The sequence below is a fragment of the Lates calcarifer genome, linkage group LG21 (assembly GCF_001640805.2).
Source record: "Lates calcarifer isolate ASB-BC8 linkage group LG21, TLL_Latcal_v3, whole genome shotgun sequence".
Lineage (NCBI taxonomy): Eukaryota > Metazoa > Chordata > Actinopteri > Centropomidae > Lates > Lates calcarifer.
The window spans coordinates 24,172,981-24,194,187 of record NC_066853.1 but is presented as its reverse complement, the minus strand read 5'-3'; the positions used below and the strand labels follow the sequence as shown (position 1 = coordinate 24,194,187).

The following is a 21,207-nucleotide window of genomic DNA, read 5'->3' as shown; positions in this document are numbered from 1 at the left end:
ACACACCCACTTGAAGAGATAAACGTTTCCCTTTATGTTTTCATACAAAGAAAGGAAAAACCCAGCAAGTAGTCGTGTCCTGTTGAAGTAGTTTTATCACCAGATTAAGACAGACCACAGGCCTTTTTAAAAAGGTTATTTGTTGAGGATTTTTTAAAAGCTTGACTTGGGTTGTATAGTGTCGTCTAACTCAGAACCTTTAAGTTGAAATTTTAATGTAAAATCTAATCGCAACGACATTGTCAAGCAATAAACACCACTTTACAGTCTCTACCCCCACAGGGACTGAATGCAACATCAAACTCACGTGTAGCAGCTGCACGAGCTATGTCACTAACAGCCAATAGGAGAAGACCTGTTAAGCCCTCAAACCAATCAGATATGTCAGGGGGCGGGAGTGTTTAATATTTATGGGAGGGGTTTGTGCACCTCAAAGGCCTCAGCTGTTTTCTGTTAGTAGTCTTTTTCTATATCTCTACCATCATCATCATTAGGCCATATGGTCCCGACCCAATGAGTCATTCCAAACAATTTATTGTGAAATCAAGAGATCATTTTTCTAAATAATTACATGCAGAGCTAATACATTTTGAGTATCTAAACAAGCAATGAGGCATGAACCACCTCTGACCATCATCTTGTCTCTGCTCCTCTTGTCTTCAAGGCCCCAGCACCCTCCTTCACCCCCAGTCAGGTCAGCGCACTGCTACCTCCCCCTCAGCTGAGATGGCTCCCACCCTGGCCACAGCCTTCTCCCGCCGCTGGTGGATGGCGGTGACGGCGGTCATCGAGAACTTGCTTTTCTCCGCCGTGCTGCTCGGCTGGGGATCCCTGCTCATCATGCTGAAGTCTGAGGGTTTCTACTCCTACATGTGTGAAGGACCACGTGAGTCAGCTTTACATGGGTTATTATATCTAACCAATGAGGAGTGAGGAATGCAGAGTTTAAGAGTGTCACCTGAGTCAGTGAGTGACATCACTGGAGGCAATTTATCAGACTTTGATGTGTAAAATCAGTGGAGTTCCCCAACACTAGACCCCAGTTATCACAGACAGGAACTTATTATATGTATTAACACAGCTGAATGCCTTCATGTGATAAACTAGAGATAAATTACATACATTTTTGATTGATGATGAATATTATTGCCACACTTTTTACTACTGCTCTAGCAGCTAGCATGAGTATACTGTATTTGTCATGCAAAGAAGCTACGTAATGGCTCAATTTAAGAGCTAATGGGCCTGTTTTGCAAAAAGAGCCTTGTTAAGGTCTTTTTAAATGTAAGTTTGTATGGGGTGTTAGCAACAGTGCATGACAACACCCTGAGTATCCCTGAGCTGCACAGAAACCAAAAGCTTTCAACAGACACTCAGGGATACTTAATGCTGGGAGGGCGTGACACAGGTTTCACTTTAAAAACAGCCCAATCCTCTCCATATTCTACAGCCCTCATTGTTATCACTGAGGTGTCATTTCCTCAGCGAGGAGAGTGACCTTTGAAAGAAGCAGCTACCTGTATACTAGAAAACACACTGGATTCATACTGGTCCAAACAGCTGGGATTTCCTTGTGGAAATCAAGTGGCAGGCAGACTGTAAACAAGCTTCAAAGGCAGCTATAAAGTGCTCTTATACAGCAAACCAACAGATGGATCAGATCAGCTCATATTATTATTATTATTATTATTATTATTATTATTATTATTATTATTATCTGTCCTCTGTGATCAAAGGTGGTGCAGGGAGCTGACGCACTCAGTAGCTTATTATTAGTTTCTGTTTTAATGTCAGAATATTGCTTCACCTTGGAAAATCAAAATCAGATGAGAACTTTGCCAATATGTGGTAACTGATCCTCGTCACAGTAGCAAATGTAGGCAAGGTAAAACATAACAACAACAAGAGTCCAGTTCATCATCACTGTCATCGTCATCAGTGGGTGTTTGAGTCGTCTCCATTGCCAGGGAGCAGATCGATGTGTGAATGAGACCATTCATCCTTTCATTCTCCACAGTGATCATCACACAGGCTGTTTTCTGTATCTGTCTCTTTGATCCTCTGATCTTGTCTCCGTCTGTATTTCTCTCTTTGTATCCCACAAAGGAACAGCGATGAAAGCCTCGCAGGGTTAATTTGCGCATATGAATCCTTTCAGTGGTTCATTCACTCTCACACATTCACTCGCGCCATCACACGACCCCGTCTGAGGGCAATGCCGTTGTCACTGTATGTTTCCACAGTGCAAAACATTACTGTGGGTCTGTATGTATGGATGAAAGCTGAGAATGCACTGATGTTTTACTGAAGGCAGCCTGCTTATTTGATTGGATTAGATGTAGGTATCTGCTGATACTGACTCAGCTGCTCCCACAGTCACCTAACCACAGCACCATCACTACAGGTTTCCACTTTCTTGTCCCCATTCTCTGACCTGCTAAATGGTGTTAAATCCGCAGTTCTGGTATTTACCTGTAGCTGCAAGGATCTGTAATCAGGTCAAGAAGGTACAATGCACACTGGTGTTGTGTATTTATTTACCTGGAGTGTAGTCAGTGTGTTTGTGTATCCTCAGGGCAAAAAATGTGCAGACATGTAGTATTGTCCTACTAGTCCTGTTAAGGAGCTGTTACTAGGCCTCCATACGAACAGGAAAAAAATGCGTTTCTAGTAAGTAAATCCACAGTCAATAAAAGATAGTAATATGAAACTTCAATTGTTATAGTTAAACAAATCCTAAGTCTGTCCTTTAATCATTGAGTTGTTATTTAAAAGTTATTCTCTTTGCAGATATTTGGCAGCAGTAACTTTTCTAAATACTGTGCTGCTTTTGAAATTATTCTCCAAGTGTATGGAAAAAACTGAACACTATGTCACTTTAAACACAAAACAATACAACACACTACAGACAACGCACAATGCAAGCTGGTAGTTTGTGATGGTTAGTGAGTCATTTGTTGTTCACTGTTAAAGGGAAGATATTTTTTGGGGGTAGATAAGAATACAGCAGGTGGGCATACATGTCAAGTGGACACATGTATGTAACTGCTTCATTGCTCCATGTCATAGATTCTCAACATCTGTGGAAATCTACTGGAGCAAAGAAACCCAATTCTCACAAGAGATAGTGAAAGATACTCAGTGTTTTGATAATGTTAAGTCATTTTCATAGACATCAAATCAGTCAGTGACCACACAGGCAGTGTAACCAGTGGAAACAGCTACATTCATTGTGTTTCCTCACTCATTTATTAAAGTTTTTCCTTTAATTGTTAACCACCTGTACATGAAAAGCTCTTGCTGCAGAATTATGAAGATGTTAAAGTCTTAAATGAGTACACTGCTGATTTTTCACTTCTGATATTGTTCAACTGATGCAGACAGTTTATAAAAGGATTAGAGTGAATGCAGCAGAATCAGCGATATTGCCTGTTTTTAATTCCATGCTTATCAAAAACTGGTCTCAGATTGGGGTGTGTTATCCTGGAAATTCTTTTGATATTCAAACTTGCAGTCTTCAGCTCCCAAAGTGACATCACTCGAGCCGATTCATCAGACTTTTTCTGCATAGGTAGTTTGCGCCAACACCTGTAAACAGTTCCCCTTTAACAGCTGTTAACAACTGGGCACACACTCAGCAGAACAGAGCAGGTTAACATGGCAGCAGGTCAGGGCATACAGAGAGCTGAGCTGGCCACACTACAGTGGTTCAGCACATTGTCTGTCACAGTGTTTGGTTGAGGAATCAAATCAAAGCTCCAGAGGTGAGCTGAAGAATTTCAGTAAGTGGAATGACTGCAGCAGCACGTCTGATGATTTACAGTGACAGTCAAATTAGACAAGGACCAGGCATTTTATTGTTAAATTAGTGTTTTGGAGACATTGCATATTAAATCACAGTAAGGATATGCATATGTGCTAATGTTATCCTGCACACAGCCTCTTTGAATCAGCTGTATGTGTAATTTGGCCTTACACAGTCTCTGAACTTTCTACACTGTGGATCTATTTTGAAGAACATGTTCCTCTAAGTGTTTGTGAAACTCTGGTATTGTTCGTGAGTTCAGTGCAGCCTGCTCTCCCACGGTTAGCTTGTGGTTTGCCTGGTGGTGTGAAGTGTGAGTGCGTACGTGTTCGTCACACAGGAGCAAGAGAGAACTGTACCTCAACAGCTGCTCTCACCTCCCTTTGTCTCGCTGTTTATCTCATGACTCGGTCTGTCAGGGCGCTCCTTTCACTGGGACTCTAGGTTGATTTTGAGAGATAAACTCGAACTACTAAACTAGAAAATCCAGTTCCAGGTCAGTGTTTCAGGTACATTGTTGATAAAGGAAAGAAGATGTACAGTAGAAGATTAGAAAAGCAGAGGTATTCAGATTGTCCCTCTTTCTTTGTATTCACTTGAGAGTTTCATGTTGCCTTGAAGGCTACTACATATTTATACAACCTTCTATCCATACACATCCAATACACAATAGCACAATAATAACTGCATCTTTATACAAGAAGCCTCTAATCACGAGGAGCAGCCTGCTAATTGTTTATTGATGCAGCCACTGTTATATGGATGAGGTTTGTGTGTCATTCCCCGTAACATCTTCTGTTGGTCTTCTGTTGGTGTGTTCCTTTAATACGCTGATAGTCAGGTGAAGTTGTGTGTCCAAGTGCTATCGACAGGCAAATGAAGGGATACTCTTAAGCTAAGAAAACAAAACAGCGTAAGACTGTATAAGGTGGGTCTGTTTGACGTCAGCTGTATGTATAGGAGACACTTATAAAAGAGAGGGAGTGGCATGAAAAAAAGGAATTTAGTAAAACATACACAGAAAAGTGTTGACATGAAAGAGAAACAGGCTCTGAGGGAGAGCAGGTGTACAGTGAACCCAGTGTGATTCATCAGGAAGAACTTTTCAGAGAAGATCAAGTCAGCCTTCATACCCCCAGGTGTGTTCGCCTGTACATGTGTGTGTTTAGTCAGAGCTCTATGTGTGTTGACTTGGGGTTGCTGCGGCCATTTGATTAGTCAGCAGTTGTTGGGGCCGCTGTGGGACAGATGCTGCTACCTTCTGTTAGTCTGTACTTAATGATCCAATACACCTCAAATACCAGCCTGGGAGGTAGAGCACATAATCCACCTATTGACAGAGAGAATTGATCACAAAGGGCCTCTGAAATCTGATATCAGTGCCCTCATTTTGGACTTTTTAGCCATGCTAGATATCATTAGCTGACATCTTTGGGGCAGAATGAATATCTCAGCAATGGATTGGCATAAAATTTCATAGACATTCATGGTCCCCAGAGGATGAATTGAAATTTCTCATTATGTCCTCTCATACTGGTGCCGACATTCGTGGTCCTCACAGGATGATCACAGCAGAGGCAGATGAATTTTATTGAAAGCCCACAGATCATCACAGCTCATGTTAAATCAAACTAGTCCTCTCAGCAGCTTGTTTTTTAATGCTCAAGTGTCCCCACATACTTCAGTGAATTCATGTACCAGCATTAAAACAGCACTGCAGTCATCAGATGTTTACTAAGCCATGATACCTTTCACCCACTTACATTCTCTCAGGGCACGGCCAGTTTTCTGCAGTAGGATGGATTTAATATGACAAAATTGCATCCTGTTGTTCCTCTAAGTTCTCCCCTTAGCCATAACCAAGAGACCAGTGTCAGCACCTCATCCCTCCTCCCTTTTACCTTGAGCTGGCCCAGTAGAGGCTAAAAGCAATATCACGTCACAGCCCTTTAAATACGAAGGAAAGCAGATTTTCAGTTCTCTTGTTTATTAGATGCAGCAGGGACTTAAGCTGCTGTTGTCAACTTGCCCCCAGGACTGAAATGAAGAAAACACTGATGACTAAGTACTTTACAGCTCCCTCCCTCCTCCAGATACAAAACATGTGGTAACTGCTGAGTATCTCTCTATTGTTTTCCTGGCAGTTTAACCAAAAACAAGTCAAGGTGAGTGAGGAGTTGTTTTCCTCCTTCGGCCCTCCTCTTTGTCCTCTGTCTGCCTCTCTGTCTGTTAATATCAGCAGAGTTTCACCAGAGGCAACAGTCGACTAGAACAGATAGACAAAAATAGACTCCACATGAACTCAGTGGACTGTGTTTACCAGTCATCCAGCTGGAGGCAGACTGAGTCCCACTTAGTCTGAGTGAAACTGTTACAGAGAACCCCCCCCCCCCCCCAGACCTCGCAGGGGTTCAGTTGTGCCTATTTCTGGTGGTTGTTTACCCTGTATTGTGTTGTTTTCGCTCCAGAGTGTTTACTTGACCTTTAATAAGTTTACTGGCTTTTCCATCAACTCAGCTCTCAGAGTGGGAGGGGGGAAATGTAGAGGCTCACTCCTCAAAGAGTAACATTAGCAATGAGCTCCCCTCAAATACCAAGTAGGTATTTATTTGAGATCATAGGGAAAGCTCCATAATCAACAGGTTCAGCAGGATGTTGTTTCGTAATGCAGTACAACTTCTAGTACACAGAGAATTGGTGAAGTGAAACAACAAAGTAAAACAATTTGAAATTATTTGTAAAGAAATGAGAAATACAGAAGTATTATCAACAAAATATACACAACATTTCTCTCTGAAATGTAGTAATACTGCAGTAAAAGTACAAGTACCTGCCTCAGAATTGTACCTATGTAAATGTACTTAATTACTTTCCACTTCTGGGTATATAATATCACAGATCAGACATGTTGTCAAGATCATCCAGTTAAAAACAGCGTTTCTGCCTCTGACAGATCAGATCTGATATCTTTCCCTCTCTGCTCACTTATTTCTCTCACTTCTTAGATAACAGCTCCAGCGTCAACCTATCCCACACGTCCACCTCTGACAGTCCAGCAGAAGAGTACCTAGAGATGAATGGTTGGCCCATCTGCAAGGATCAGGATGAGATGCTGAACCTGGCCTTTACCGTGGGCTCCTTCCTGCTGTCGGCCATAACTCTGCCCATGGGCATCGTCATGGACAAATATGGACCACGGAAGCTGAGACTCCTGGGCAGGTGAGGCTGGACGAGAAAATCTGAGATAATATGTGTTGGACGGTTATGGACTGTTTGGTTTATTTGGGTTCCTCTTGTTTAAACCCTCACTTTGTGTGTTCCCAGTGCCTGCTTTGCCTTTTCCTGCCTCCTCATCGCCTATGGAGCCAGTGATCCCAACAGTATGTATCTTTCCTCACGTCATCTCTCATACATCACTTTAACGGCATCATGTGTCCACTCAGGGGACCATGCTGCCTCACACTCTGCTCAATCATAGTGCTTTTGTAGGTGAGCAGTGTCATTCAGCACATTTACACAGAGGCGCATACAGTGTATTGACGTAGAGGTAGCACTTAAATCAAACAGATGGGATGAGTGGGAGTTTGTCTTGAGTCAGCAGAGTAGCCACATCTGTTTATGTTGCTAATCTGCTCTTTTTCCTGCAGATCTGTCCATACTCATCTTCTTTGCTTTGGCGTTGAATGGGTTTGGAGGCATGTGCATGACCTTCACCTCTCTGACGGTGAGTGGGAAATTTTTATTAAAATTACAATACTTATATTCACAGACTGAAGATGCTTATAGCGGATCATTTTTCTTTTCAAATGGTCAACTTATTAATTTTGTCAAGGTAGCATCTCAACCATCAGGAGACACTCAGGACCAAGTCCGATTAGGGTTTGTAACACCAAGATTTCAGAGGCAAATAAATCTTTTTTCTAGCCATGCAAGTAGTCTGTACAAATTACCCAGCTTGTTTTTGTCTATTTCATTTCATGTATTTATTTGTAAGGCCAACACACACATTTGAAATGTGCTGGTGTTGTCCAGATGGCTAATTTCAACTGCAGACCTTCAACTGCAAGACTAACTGGAACCAATTAAATGAGGATACATGACTGAATTTAGCTACAACACTTTCTGGTGCAAACAATGAAGGTTCGCAAAAGAAAATTAAACCCCATCAGCTGGAGGAAATAAAACTGGTTTACACAGCTTGTTTTAGGCATAATACCTAGATGTGATATCAGGGGAAATGAGTAAAAAGCAGGACATGGGAAGAGTGGAGGAGGGAACAAGAGGAAGGAAAGGCAGGAGAGTAGATTACAGCACAGCTGAAGTGATAAAATCAGACACTAGTGGAGAGAAGTAGAAGCAAGAGGGTCAGTGGACAAAGAGATAGACAGAGAGGCAGATGCATTAGAGAGTGGGAAGATTTGAAAAGGTGGATGGAGGAGGAGGTAAAGTGAAAGACGGCTGGGCGGATGGCAAAAGACTACTGGGAGAAAGTGATGAACATTGACTTGTAGACAGGAGAAGAGGGAGGGATGGATGGATGGAGAGGATAAGGAAAGCCGGTGGTCAGGATGATCTCATCTGTCAGAGAAAGTGCTGCATCACAAGAGAGGGGGCCACGTGAGAGAGAGAGAGAGACATACAGAGAGAGAGAGAGAGAGAGAGTGGTTAAGAGTAAGTCTGTATTAGTAATTTATTATTCACTGTGCTCTGCTGCTCTGGCTGGGAGCCAGAAAAAGACCTCTCCTCATTACTATTTAATCCACACGAGGACACATGGATTTCCAGTGTGTTTGGTGTGTGTTCAGATGTGTATTTGTTCTAACAGCACAACAGAGTTTTTATTGAAGTTGGGTTTGTGTTACACGAGTCCGGAAATAGTTTCTGCAACAAACTTGATCATATGTTCAGTTGTTCAATATATATGTTACATAGTTTCTGAATGGTGGACGAGTGCTGCCTGCAGCCTGAGCCGTCTGTTACTTATCACAAAACACAGTGAGAGCAGAGAAAAGACCGTCACTGAGGAGACAAACAGGAAGCTGCAACAGGGGAACCAAGTGTGTGTGTGTGTATGTATTTGCGCGTCTCCCCACCCATGCTTCACAGTTGCCTACTGGGACCCTGACTGACAACCTCAACCCCCCACCCCCCACCACCACCTCAACCCCCGCCCACAGCTCTCCAGTCTTTAGTCTCAGCCTGGTTGTTTTTGTCGTCTCCAGTTTCAGCTGCTCTCGCGCAGCAAGGCCAGGCCTGCCGCACAGCTGCCATAACTGCCATCTCATGTGCATGCAGGAGGACTGTATGTTACTGTATGTCAGACTGTGTGTGTGTGTGTGTGTGTGTGTGTCTGACGCTGTGTTGTTTTAGCTGTGGAGAGCCTCTAACCCACAGTAAGCTGAGTTACAGCTCCCTGCAGGCCTCCAACAAATGTTTCATTTATGCTGCTGCCTTGGTGTATGTGTGTGTGTGTGTGTTTGAGAGAGAGATCAAAACAGTCTTTTCCTGAATCTCTGGGTTAAGGGTTGTTACTGAGGAAAACAACTATTTTAAGAAACCTGTAACCTTTATTTCTCAGAAGGAGAGGGGGAAGCTCTGATGCAGCATCTTGGCCATTGTGGATCAGAGAAACTCCTCAGGTCAAGGTGACCCACCCAGCTCGCTTTGTGTGTGTGTGTGTGTGTGTGTGTGTGTGTGTGTATGTGTGTGTGTGTTTAGTTACATGGGACTATAATAAGAGATTTCTTTCATCTTGCTCTTCCACTGCTATGCTTTCTTTCTTTGTGCCAGCTCCTTCCTTGCTCCTTCTAATGAGCCTAAACCAGACTGTTTGGCTCCTTTCCCTGTTTCTGTGTTATTTCTTCTCTTTATCTTTTCTTTGCTTCACTTCCTCATTTTCTCCTGTGGATGCACACTCAGCATTCACTGTCTCAACGATGGAAAACAGGGAGTGAAGTGAAGGAGAGGAGGAAAAGGTGGTGGAGGGATGATTAATTTCCTCTCTCCTCTTCATTCCTCTGATTCTGAGCTTGTAAACAGCCTCAGAAAATGTAACGACGGACCCCCTCTCTACGCACATATACATATATCCACACCCACAGGCAAACATGAAGCTCCTCCTCTTGTTCTTTGTGTCGTTTGTTGCTCCCTCTGCTTCCTGGGTTTGGTCTCTGCGTCCAGAGCTCAGCTCACTTCTCTAATCTACTTTCTGTCGGATGTCTTAAAATGTATGTTTCCTGTATTCCCATTCCCTTTTTCCCATGTCACTGGACCATCTGGTAACATTCTTATACGCCTGTTAGCTGGTTGACTGATCGTCTGACTGATTCTCTGCCTGAAACTGCCAACAAACTGCCCATCGATTTGGTTTTTACTTGAGAAATCAAAATTTTCTGGACACGTTCTCCTTAATGAATGAGGTTCAAGAGAAACAAGGAGTAATTTCTCCTGGGATGAGGTGGTGAGATCAGGCTGTGGACTATTTTTACCATGCAGGAGATGGCAGGGTGAGATGGAGGAGGGACAGTATATGCTCTGTTTACTCCATATGACCACATGAAATGACGGGACCGAGGGGAGGAAGTGGGGGAAAAAAAAAGATGAATGAATGCTTAAGGTCAAGAGTTGCTCAGTAATGTGAGATTGGAGCTGGCCAGATGCAGCAGCAGTCGCTGATTCAAGCTCATGTGGATGTGGCTTTGTGTAGTGGTGTGAATCTGGCAGCAGGCTCCTCTAGGTGGTGGCTGGATCTTGTTTTTAAGGTTTTCCCTGTAGCTGGAATGGCTGTAAGTCCCTTCCAGACACAGAGGGGTCAACACTGGTTCAGAGACATCTCCTCCCTAATTTCCACAATTTATTGGAATTGGAAAACAAGAAAACAGGAACAGCACATTTCTGTTTTTTGGTGTAAAGTCCACTGGTTTCACTCCAAAATACATGAGCCTTTAAAATATAAGACTTCTAATAAAAAGGAGCAGCACATGACGTCAGGTCAATGAAGCTATACAGCTGGTGTTTGCTAATCTTACAGCCTCACTTGGCTGCTCTGACGGATGGAGTCCTATCCTGTGCATCAGGACAGGACCGGTCAGAGCTGGTTCTCAATGATCCAGCAGCAGGCAGCTGAAGTTTCCACTTGCTGCAGCAAACGCTCTTCCTTATTTCATTTCTCTGTTCTTTCCTCTCAGATGGCTTGGTCCAGTTTCCTCTTTTCCCCACCCGCCTGAGTTCAGTCTCAGCATGTTTTTCTCACTCCCTAGGCCTCTTTGTCACCTCACACTCTGCCTTTTCCTTTGACATTTTCAACACTCAGCACACAGACTTATCCCGAGTGACTAGCTCTGTGAGAAGGTGCAGGGCAGCAAAAAAGTTTGCAGTCACAGGGGAAAGTTTAAAGTAATCTAAACTGGTTAGAGAGGAGATATATTCGAGTCCTTGTATGACTCCAGACTTACCTTATGTCCTGTTGAATATGTACACATCTCATTACATTCAGAATATGTCCCCAAGAAAGAGATAAGGATTAAAACAGGACTGACCAGACTAGAAAGGATACCAGTCTTGCCTGAAGGCCCGCTAAAATATAATCAGCAAACAAATATGGTCATTATAGAGAAGTGGGCCAAATAGTGTACAGTGTACAGAGCATTCATATCTGCCTGCCCTGATAACATTCGGCACTCTCACCCAAACACGATCAAATCACAGCTGAACAGGTTTCAACCTGCCACATTGCTCAAAACACGTTCTACAGTACTGACAAAAGCCTACAGACGTGCTAGCAGCTCCGTTTGGCTCTTTGAGCTATATGCTGAGATCAACATGCTAACATGCTCTAAATGAACATGGCGATGTTTAGCAAGTGCAGTGTTTACCATGGTCGACCAGGTGGGTTTAACCTTCACTGCGCTGCTGCTCTTTGTAAAGCCCTTTCAAATCCAAGGACGTTGTTGGAGTCTTTCTGAATGTCTTTAGATTAGATTTAGCTTCATTTGTCTACATAACCAATGCCAAAGAGATTTTAGAACCTTCATATATACATATATTTTAGTTCAGTTGACAGTGTGTTTATATGTAACTCCCTCACACCATGCAAGTCACTCCATAAAATGTCACGCTGACTCATGACAATCAGTGATGCTTGTATTAATACACAGAGTTACCTGGATACTGTTCAAACAAATAAATAAATAGATCAGTTCATTGATCAATTCTTTCTTCATTTTGAGCATCTTTGTGTCCTAGGAGATGAGTACTATTTGACATGATTAAATCACAATAAATACCAGCGCACAACCCCTCCACCCCTCACCCCTCCGCCCCGGCACCTGCCACCAGCTGAACCCTGAGCTCTTATCTCCAGGTGACTGCTCTGAGGCTAAAATAGACCTTCAGTGGCTGTCCAAACACTGAGCCCATCTGTGTGTGTGTACCTTGCCATTCTCTGCATGGATACACTGACCACAGAGCCAACAAAAGAGCTATTGAGGGAAGAAGCAACAACAAAGTAGATGGTGGGCACTATTGTCTCAGAGAGGTTTCTTCACAGGAGCGTGCTCCGTCTTCACACTAGAGATGAACTGATTGTGATATCTATGATATAATTGATATCAGGAGACTAGTAGAAGTAGTTAGGGATTAGTAAAGCCTGCGTTTAATGAGATAGAAAAGGATAGATGAGGAAATGAGGCTACATGTCCAAAACAAACAATGTAAAAATCCTCAAAGTAAGAACTGCACAATCACATACCATACCTTAACATCTGCTCAAATACAGGCAATACAATACTTTTACCATGAGAACATCACAAAAACAGGCTGCCATCTTCCCCTCAGGAGGTATAGTAATAACTCATCATCCTCTGACTTTTCATCTTATGTCTTCTGAACTAGTTCTGAGAAACAAAGAGAGAACAGGCCCACAGTTCAAAGTACAGCTATGCTTAAGTACAGGATTGCAGAGTCATAACGCATTTTTAGAATTCAGGTACTTTTTACTGGCATTTGTGAGTGAGAATATGATGGAAAAGATATTTTTGTTTGGGCCAAATGTATGTTTAGACCATTTCAGACATATTCATGGAGGTAACATCAGTCATGTCTGTTATCTTGTGACTGTGTACAGTTACTATGCAGTCAGTTTCTCGTTGTGTGTTTGTTGGCACGAGGCCATAGCAGATTCTTTGTCTTCCAGTGTTTAACAGTCACAAACTTACCTGTCTGCTTGACTGATGTGTTATTGACTCCAGCGACAGAAACACTGTTATCTTCCGCTCATCAAGCCTGACAGCTGCTCCTCCCATCAACGCACTCTCTCACTCTTTGTGCTCACGCTGCTGAGCCCATTAATCCCTGCTTCTTCTTTCACAATGAGTAGACCAAACTGGTTTGTGACATGTTTTTGGGAAACAGTGGTCTCGGCAGCTGACCATGACTCAGGCCTAGTAACCCAGAGAAACTCCCAATGTGACGTGTGAAGTGCTTCAGCAGGCAGCATCACAGTGATGGGCTGTGGATTTGGTTTGTGGTTTTTGCTCTGGTGCTGCGCTGTTTGCTCACATGATTTTGTCGTTTTCTCCCACTCACCCGTGCACTTGTAGAAGTTATCGCCAGTGACAACAGTGCTTCTCCCAAATGAACCTGTTCTCAAAGCAAATAAACAGGCCCGGGTGTATCAGAAGGAGAGACACCAGAGAGTTGACTGTCCACATGGCAGTGACCTTATTACTTTTTACATCCACTGAATACCCAGAGTTCTGAATGGGTAAATGTGCATTTGAATTTATGACCTGGGGACTGATGAAAAGTTACTGGGGTGGCATGTTTCACTTTGTTAAAAAGCAAGCTTCAATCCATGGTTATTAATATTTCTTTTGAACACTCCTCATGGAAAAAAAAGAAAAAATACAACATTTTCCACCTTTTCTGAGCCCCCTGCTTACCTCATAATTTTCATACAGTCCCTTACAAAGGTTACCTATTTCTTTCCAAGATTTGTGCTATTAATAGAGCTCTTGCAGCAGACTGGACATAAAAAATGACGTCCATCGTCACAGACTAAAAGATGAGGAAGTGACAGAGCACCAGTGGGGAAATGTGAACCTGTTGACTCTGCATTACTATCATGAGTTGGCCTTGATTCGTCGCAACCGCATCAAGTCTGCTGAGTTAGTCACAAGCTGAGCTGGTCATTTGTGTCTCGTCTCTTTTCCTCTCCTCTTCTGTCCTCTCCTCTCCCTCCAACTGGGCCAAAGGTCACCCATCTTACCCCCCCAGTCATGTCAGTCACAGCTCTCTTGTCAAGTGTCATAACTGCAGTCGACTGCAGCTTCTGAGAAACGGGAGCAGTAGTAATTTCTGTAGTTCACCTTTGGTCCAATTTGTGTGTGTGTGTGTGTGTGTGTGTGTGTTGGGTGAGGGGTGGGTGGTGTGGGGGGGTGTTGATGTTTGTGTGGGGTGAGAGGGTTCAACCTTCTAACTAACAAGCTGCACCCCTGTGGGGAGCACAGTGGCTGGATGGACGGGTGGATGGACAGATGAGGACAATGAGAGAGCGCAGTATTGCAGCTTATGAACCACAATAATGTTATACTCTAATTTTTAACTCCCCCCCCCAACTCTTTCACCAGGAAATCCCTTCACTCACTGTTGTTGATTTGGACTCTGATTTCTTTCCTCCATGTTAAAACTATATTGTTCATAAATTAAACATCACACTGACAAAGATGATAAATCTCCAAGCCCCATGTTGCTCTCTCGCACTCTGTTGCACTTTGTTTTCAACTTCCTGAAGAAGGCTGTTTACAGTTTGAAGTTGAAGTTAAGAACAGCATGTGCTCTTGTCTCGAGTTGTGGGTTGAGCGTCATTATGCAAGACGACTATCTGGCTGTGCTGTCTCTGCACTGCTTCAGATCCTGGAATGAAAACAGTGCTAGAAGCACCCTGCTGCAAGCAGCACTGGGTGTACTTTGTGGGGACAAGCCTATCAATAGCCAATAATGCTGAGCAGGGTGAAGTATTTGCTTGCATGTGTGCAATGTGCTATTTTGCAGATTTTAGTTGATTGTATAAAGACAAATATGGTAAGGATTAGTGTGTAAGCTAACACACTGTCCACAGAGACAAACCAAAGTAATTAATCTCCTGTAGTTAACTAGATCCAGTCACAGGTATGATTTGAGCTAACAGAAGGTCGACAGGCTTTCACCTGCATAGTGAAGCTCACAGGTTCTTTTAGAAGTTGGATAGTTTCACTTTAAGTCAGTAGAAAATGCTGCAGCAGACTTTGCAGTGCCTGAACCACTTTTGGTCCTTAAAGTTCCATCACTGAAGCACTGAGGTGATACACTTCAGAAAGCTATTCTCTACTTCCACAGTGAAATTTGAGATGCCCAAGATCAGTCTGTGCCTCTGCGTGTTGTGTTGGAAAGTGGATAATTGATTTTTCTCCTTTAAGCCTCAGGCTGGTAGTGTTTCACAGTAATGTAAATCATATTCAGATCATAAAGAGGTCAAGATATTTTCAACAACTTATTAGACATCTTTAGTTTACTGTGTGTTTATATGAACTTGCTGTATATGATCTTTAAGATTGTTAAGTTATTTATTTTCTGCTTTCTGTTGTCTCCCTAGCTCCCCAACATGTTTGGAGACCTGAGGTCGACCTTCATCGCCCTGATGATTGGATCCTACGCCTCCTCTGCTGTCACCTTCCCTGGCATTAAGGTAATTCTGCAGTCATTTACAGTTCATCTGTCCTCATCCATCACAAAGAGTCCTCCGCAGAGGCGGTGCTCTAGCATTAGCTCAGGAAGAATTACGCTGCGATAACAGAATGTGTTACTGATTCTTCATTGTGATGTATTTGTTTGGGTGCCGTCTGCCCGCCTGTAGGTGATCTATGATCTGGGTGCCACCTTCATCTCCATCCTGCTGGTTTGGGCTGGCTGTGCCTGCCTCGTCTTCCTCAACTGCTTCGTCAACTGGCCTCTGGAGCCCTTCCCCGGCCCAGAGGACATGGATTTCACGTAAGATGAATAGACATGGACTCATTCTGGCATACATACAAAGGCATCTTAACATTTCTGTAGCCTCCAGCGATCATTGTTAAGCAGCCATTGAAATGCTATTAGCTAACCTTATACTTGCTGCAAATGGATTCTGACTGAGCCCAGACAGCCTGCATTCTCCACAGAGATCAGTGTATTACCACACACACGTACAAGACTACATAAACATGCATGCTCACACACTGATGCACATTAAATCCCAGTGTAATGCAGCAGAGGCCAAGTGAGCCCCAAAGACAGGAAAGACCATAAAGCCAGATGATCAGTTGGCTTTGTTCTCATTCACCTGGATCTTTCGTCTTCTCCTGTCTTTTCCCTTCTCCTCTCTCTACACTGGAGTTTTTTTTCCTTCCCTCATGTTGTCTTCTTCCACTGTTTCTTTAGGGTGAAAATCAAGTTCAGCTGGCTGGGCTTTGACCACAAGATCACAGGGAAGCAGTTTTATCGGCAGGTGACCACAGTGGGACGGCGCCTCAGTGTAGGCAACTCAATTAAACAGCAGCACCAGCCACCCAAAGACCTGGCCACGCAGGAGGCCAACAAGCTGTGCCTGTCCACCGTCGACCTGGAGGTGAAATGCAAGACTGAGGAAGAGAGTAAGTCAGGAACACAAGATCTAACTTAGAAATCCGTTGTAAGGTGGAGGTCAAAGTAAGAGTGTTGAAGTTTAATTGAATGTGTGTTCTTTCTGGTGTTGCCCATTCACAGTTTTTTTCAGTGGCTTTTGTTGCCATCTGATCATCAAAACTGGAGTTCCCAAGTTGCTGCTGAGAGAATGTCACTTCTGTGTGTGTGTGTGTGAGAAAAATGACTCCAAATGGTGAAACAGAGCCTTTCAAAAACACAGATAAGTCAACATAAGTGCCCCTTGTGCTCAAATGATTCAGTCTTGAGCAAAGTCGGTCCCACTATTTGTTGTGTCCCCTTTGCCAACTTATGAATATTCATCCGAGCATCTCAAAAGCCAATCTGCTCGTTGAGTCGGCATTGTGAATGAACTGAGCAGGAGAGCTGCTCCGTGTGATAAATTTGTCTAAAAGCTCTCCAGACAACAGTCCATCCCACGGCCCTCGGGTGGAATATATATAAGATGTATAAGTGATATAAGCACTTTTTGAAGTTGTCCACTGAGGACAGAGTTAGTAAACTCTAACCTTTTTCTTACATACACGTTTGACATCATTTAAAAAGTCAAATATTTTTTTCAGAAGGATAAAAAGACAGTGAATTGGACATAACATTCAGAAATATGACTCCAAATAAATGTTAAAGTAGCTAATGTGTCTGTATGTGTATCTGGCCAACACCCCTTTTCTAACCTGTTTGTAAGGACGACATTAAAGGGGATATGTCAGTGTTGTGTTTTATCTTGCACTGTTTCCTCCATCAGGCCAAAACCATCAATTAACGCAGCATCAAGTTAATTGTTTTTCCTAAACACAGACACATCTAAAGATGTTGAGCCTAAAGAGGACATGCCTTGAAATCCACCATGAGTTTTGTTTTGTGTAATTAAAGAACATAAACTCCTCCTCAGAACATTAACGAACCTCTCACATTCCCATAAGAAATACAGACTTCATCAATGTCCTGAACAGTTCCCCTAAAACAGATACCTCTCAGGGTACTAAGTTGTATGTAAATCTATGTAATGTATGATAGGAAAGTCAGCAGCATCACCCCTTAGCTCTGAAAAACATCAAACCTTAGGCCTGACCTACATCTGTACACCCAAGCACCCCTTACATCCCAGTGGTGCCACTAAATTGCCCCTTTACCTCTGCCCTACATCCATATTAAGCTAACCTTTGTTACCCCTACACCCCCAGGCCTCCTCAGGCCCTCCTGGCTCTCACACTGGGGTCAGGGACTCCCACATGTAGGGGATCTGGTTGTTCGACTCTCGGCCTCTTTGGTACCAAACGGACCGTGCAATCGGTTCAGACCCCGTTCCTAGAAAAGCCGCTCAGCAGGTGCGTGGCATGCTGGCAGGGAGCTGTGGAGGAGCATTGTTGTGGGTTGAAGTTTCAGCCAGTCCAAGTGTGTGTGTGTGCTCTTGTGTGTATGTGTTTTGAGTGCAGTCAGGATGCTCATGGTTGGTTTCATAACAGCTGGACATGTTCCGTCTGTCAGGAGCTTTAAAGAGGCCCATATTACGCCCTTGCACACAAATCTGTTCCCCGCTCATTTTGCTCTAATTTGATGGCAGCTGTGAAGGTTTCAGTGTACTTACATAGTTCTTACATTTGTAGCCACAGTGTACTAGTTTGGTATGTAAACTACATTTTGAGCCAGCAGTAAAGTCAGTGAAAGTCTTTTTTCAAATTGATTGTTTAGATTTTTATGTCTCATTTGTCATCTTATGGAACTGATATGATAGTTTACAGGCTGCTTTATATGGCTGCCTTGATCAAAGCAATACAATAAAAGGGTTTTTGCCACTGTAGTGGTTCGGATAAAAAATGAGAAAAGAATCTTTTACAGAAATTCTTGTTTGTTGTTGTACTTTATGTGTCAGATGTTAGCATGCTGACACACTAAGCTAAGATGGTGGTCATCATAAATATTACACCTGCTAAACATCAACATGTTAACAATGTCATTGTGAGCTTGTTAGCATGGTTATGTTAGCATTTAGCTAGCATATCTGCAGCCTCACTGAGCTGGTAGCATGGCCGTAGACTCATTTTACATTATGTTTTGATCATAGGCAGAAATAGAGACAGGTTGTTAATGTTAATGCACATTGAGTTTAATATATAATGATCTGATTTTAACAATTACGAAGTAATGTGAGAGTAGAAGTGCTTATAAAACATGATAATGCCTTACAAGCATGACCTGTTACTGAGCAATTCCCTTTATTAAGGCTTGGGTGGATACCTGTTGTTCTGGGTAATAAACCCATCTGCTCCATCTGTGCACCCACCATTAATTGGTTTGTCCAGTGCTTCGCCATATGGGCAGTTGTGTCCATTTTCCATTTATATTCACAACTTTGATTAATGATCAACTTTTCCTAGAACCCACCTTTCTTTGAGTCCCCCAGCCACATGGTCTCTCATGCAGGTTAAGACATGTTACCATGGCACCCAGGGGCAGGTGGGAATATTTAGATGACAATCTCTCCCCTCCACCATAACAGTAGACTTACCCTGGGGAGGAAGAACATTGGTGTAGTTTTCCATCTTATGAAGAGAGTTTAGAAAGTGAAAAGAGACAGAGAATCTCATGTAGGGTAAGAGGCGTGCGTGGGCTTGCAGACATCTATACTGTGCATGGAAGTTCACTGTTGGTGCTTTACCTGCAGACTGCAGAGGTTTAGAGGACATCATTAAGGTTGTGCACTGAAATGCAAAACAGGGACTATTTGTCTACCTCACGGAAATTAAAACATTCTGTTTTACAGATTATGCAGGCTATGGATTTAGACAAAGAGTCTAGAAATACTGTTTTTAAGGCTGGTTTCTATCTGGACAAGAATATTAAAACATGCTGTTTTAATTTGTCTCTTGGAGTCCTCCAACTTCCACCTCTGTGGCACCCCTTTACAATTTAATCTTTTACACATTGTCCAAGGGTGAAGTTCATCCCATGATCTGACAGATACCTACTGTCTACCCAGAAAAATAATGTGAAAATGTTGGTTTTGCAAACATTTTATCTTCCTGAGGAGACCATGGATATCTCTGTGATCATATAAATACCCTATCTGCATAGGGAACATTATGTAAGTGAATAACAAAGTAACACACACAGTGCTGAAGTCACATATTGGGCCTGGTAATCCCCAACTTTTCAGTGTGTAGGAAACCTTGGGATACCTTACTGCTTTGAAATGTACAGTCACTGTATTTTATAAAAGCAGTAGGGAAAAGTCTGAAATGCAGCTCTGTGCAGGAAACACATCCATCTAATAAATGTTAACAAAACTATTGTGGATAATATTTCTGATATTTCATGGTAAGCCACTGTGTATCTGGTATATTAGCGAACTGGTTTGATCTAGCCCTGACTCTAATGACCTCTTTTCTCTCTCTCATTTCCTCTGCAGCCCAGTCCTTCATGAAAAGTATCTTCAGTCCCATCTTCTTACTGAGCCTCATCACCATGTGTGTGACTCAACTGCGTCTCATCTTCTACATGGGAGCCATGAACACCATCTTGGAGTCCCTGACAGAGGGAGATCTTAGCACAGGTGTGTGTTGCTGTGAGCATGTGGTGGATTAAACTGTACATGAAAACACCAGTGGAGTCTGCGAATAGTTACTTTTTTATCTTTAACATCTGAGCACAAAGATTTAACTGTGCTGCAGTGAGTGTTTACCTCTTCTCAAGGCTATTTTTACTACTTCTCTGCCTGCCCTGTGACACCTAACAATCCTCTCGCTGTTGCTTTCTGCTCAGCTAAAACCGCTAAAATTGCTCGTTGTTAACTCAGCTCCATCTTTCCTTTTCCGTTCGTCTCTCTTGCTCTTTCTCTTTTCCTGTCATGCTGGCTTCCTGCTGCTGTTGCAGTGGAGAGGATGCAAGTGGGTAAGAGACCTCAGGCCAAAGTTAGAAAGATCTGACCAGCTACACTCCTCACTTTCTCTCCTCAGCTGTCTGTCTGCTTTATCTGTCTTGTGAGAGCATGAAGTTTGCGTATAATGTGTGGTCATGACCCAAAAAAAGCCCTGTAACATTCACAGACCTGTCAGTGTACAGTGTGTTGTTGCCTGTGCATTTCCTACTTAACTCTTCATATCATTCATTTCATGTTCAAACCTCAAAATATAACTTATAAACATGATAATAACTCTGTCTGTCCTGTCGTCTGTCTCTCAGTGAGTGTTTACACGTCCATATTTGGCGTGCTCCAGCTTTTGTGTCTGGTCACCTCTCCTGTGATTGGCTACGTCATGGACTGGAGACTCAAAGAATGCGAGGACGAGAATGACAAGAGCACCAAGAGGTGAGGCTGCACACATAAACACACACACTTAGACCGAGAGCACAAAAGAAGAAGAAAAAGCAGCTGTCGGAAAAAAAAATGAGAAAATGCCTGACTCTGTTTTCTTCTGTTCTGTTCCATTAGGGAGCCTGGTCAGCCCCGTCGCCCCAACAAACAGATCCAGAAGATCATCAATGCCACCAGAGCTTTCATTTTCACCAACCTGCTCCTGGTTGGCTTTGGAATCACCTGCATTATCCCCAACCTGCCCCTTCAGGTACACAAACACACACACACACACACACACCAGTGGATAGAGAGCTGTTTTATTTCTTAGAAAATTTTGAGTATGCACATTTCCCAGCATGTGCTGCTGTGGCCCCAAGTCTCCTCACACAGA

At 43.0% G+C, this 21,207-nt stretch overlaps 1 protein-coding gene across 1 annotated transcript in view; it reads left to right on the top strand.

Annotated features, from left to right (window-relative positions):
• The window catches only part of LOC108888180 (large neutral amino acids transporter small subunit 4), a 28,854-nt gene that overhangs the window by 2,162 nt on the left and 5,485 nt on the right, over nt 1-21,207 (top strand). Inside the window, exons 2-11 of the mRNA XM_018684039.2 lie at nt 665-886; nt 6,811-7,024; nt 7,130-7,185; nt 7,453-7,529; nt 15,438-15,530; nt 15,699-15,832; nt 16,259-16,470; nt 19,929-20,072; nt 20,702-20,828; nt 20,952-21,084. Of these exons, the coding sequence (XP_018539555.1) occupies nt 727-886; nt 6,811-7,024; nt 7,130-7,185; nt 7,453-7,529; nt 15,438-15,530; nt 15,699-15,832; nt 16,259-16,470; nt 19,929-20,072; nt 20,702-20,828; nt 20,952-21,084 (1,350 nt within the window). The 5' untranslated portion in view covers nt 665-726. The remainder of the gene's footprint in view (nt 1-664; nt 887-6,810; nt 7,025-7,129; nt 7,186-7,452; nt 7,530-15,437; nt 15,531-15,698; nt 15,833-16,258; nt 16,471-19,928; nt 20,073-20,701; nt 20,829-20,951; nt 21,085-21,207) is intronic.